The sequence below is a fragment of the Bidens hawaiensis genome, unplaced genomic scaffold (genome assembly GCF_021521415.1).
Source record: "Bidens hawaiensis isolate Kalapana, Puna unplaced genomic scaffold, B.hawaiensis_p1.1 tig00042469_1, whole genome shotgun sequence".
Classification (NCBI taxonomy): domain Eukaryota; kingdom Viridiplantae; phylum Streptophyta; class Magnoliopsida; order Asterales; family Asteraceae; genus Bidens; species Bidens hawaiensis.
Genome location: NW_027497531.1, coordinates 9,034 through 10,110, shown reverse-complemented (window position 1 = coordinate 10,110; position 1,077 = coordinate 9,034). Strand labels below are relative to the sequence as shown.

Here is a 1,077-nt window from a genome sequence, read left to right as displayed (position 1 = left end):
AAGGTAAGGAGTTTTATGGTCTTATTAAACATTTCCAAGACAAATTATTAGAAGACCCCAACCTTTATTTTGTTGTGGACTTATGTGATGATGGGTCTCCCAGAAATATTTTTTGGGCAAATGGGAGATCAAGAGACTCGTATATAAAATTTGCGGATGTTATTGTGTTCTGAAGATGATGAAGACTTCAGGACCATAAACTCCAAGCTGAATCTTTCTTCTATAAATATGATAGAGAAAAAATCAGGTCAACGTTACACTAGAAAGCTCTTTGATGTATTCAAGAAAGAATGGACCGAAGCTACCCTTAATTTAACCCATGAGACGATAAGCACAACTTTAGAAGAAATCAAATATAAGGTTGGACAGCTCGATATTGATAAAATATACTGGAGAATTGTAAACTTTCGACTCTCGGATAAGATAGATGCAACATGTTCATATGCAAAGTTTGAAACTGATGGGATATTATGCAAGCATATATTATACGTGTTGAAGAAGAGGAATGTTGAAACCCTTCCTGATCATTATATTTTACCTAGGTGGACACTTGATGTTAGGTATAAGTCTGATAATCACACGATTGGGCTCGAAGACCCACATAGCGAAAATGAAGTCAGTGCATTAACTTTATGGTGTGTTCAATTAAACTTTAGAAAAGCAATAGAGCATGCAAGAGATTCCTCATGTGAGATAAAGAAACTAAATTCCATCTTGGTTAACTTTTTAGAAGAACAACACGTTCGAACAAATTCGAAACAGTTGGAAAGTACTATACAAAATTCTAATATGGGAAGCTCGCAAGTAAATTTGATGCCTCAAATTTCTATTCGTGATCCACAAGTTAAAGCAAATAATAAAGGTCGTCCCAAGAGTGCAACTAGAATCAAGTCTTCCCTGGAAGCACCGAAAAAGAAAACTTGTTCTTACTGCAAGCAACAGGGTCATTACATCACCGGATGTCCAAAGAAAAAGAAGGTAAACCTGTATTTTTTTTTAATAAATAGTGGTTGTTAGTTTTGTACTCACATTAGCTTTTTTCAGGACGATGAGTCGTTGGTTGAAAGAGAAGGATGA

General features: G+C 35.3%; 1 protein-coding gene across 1 annotated transcript; it reads left to right on the top strand.

Moving 5' to 3' along the window:
• Positions 1-228: 228 nt before the first annotated feature.
• LOC143593659 (protein FAR1-RELATED SEQUENCE 9-like) lies at positions 229-1,077 on the top strand. Its single transcript, XM_077073223.1, has 2 exons — positions 229-978; positions 1,045-1,077. Exons 1-2 carry the CDS (start codon positions 229-231, stop codon positions 1,075-1,077), a joined length of 783 nt encoding a protein of 260 aa, XP_076929338.1.

Coding starts and splice junctions, on each gene's coding strand:
- LOC143593659 (XM_077073223.1), top strand. CDS start 229: ATGATAGAGAAAAAATCAGGTCAACGTTACACTAGAAAGCTCTTTGAT. Junction 979..1,044: donor GATGTCCAAAGAAAAAGAAG/GTAAACCTGTAT, acceptor AGCTTTTTTCAG/GACGATGAGTCGTTGGTTGA.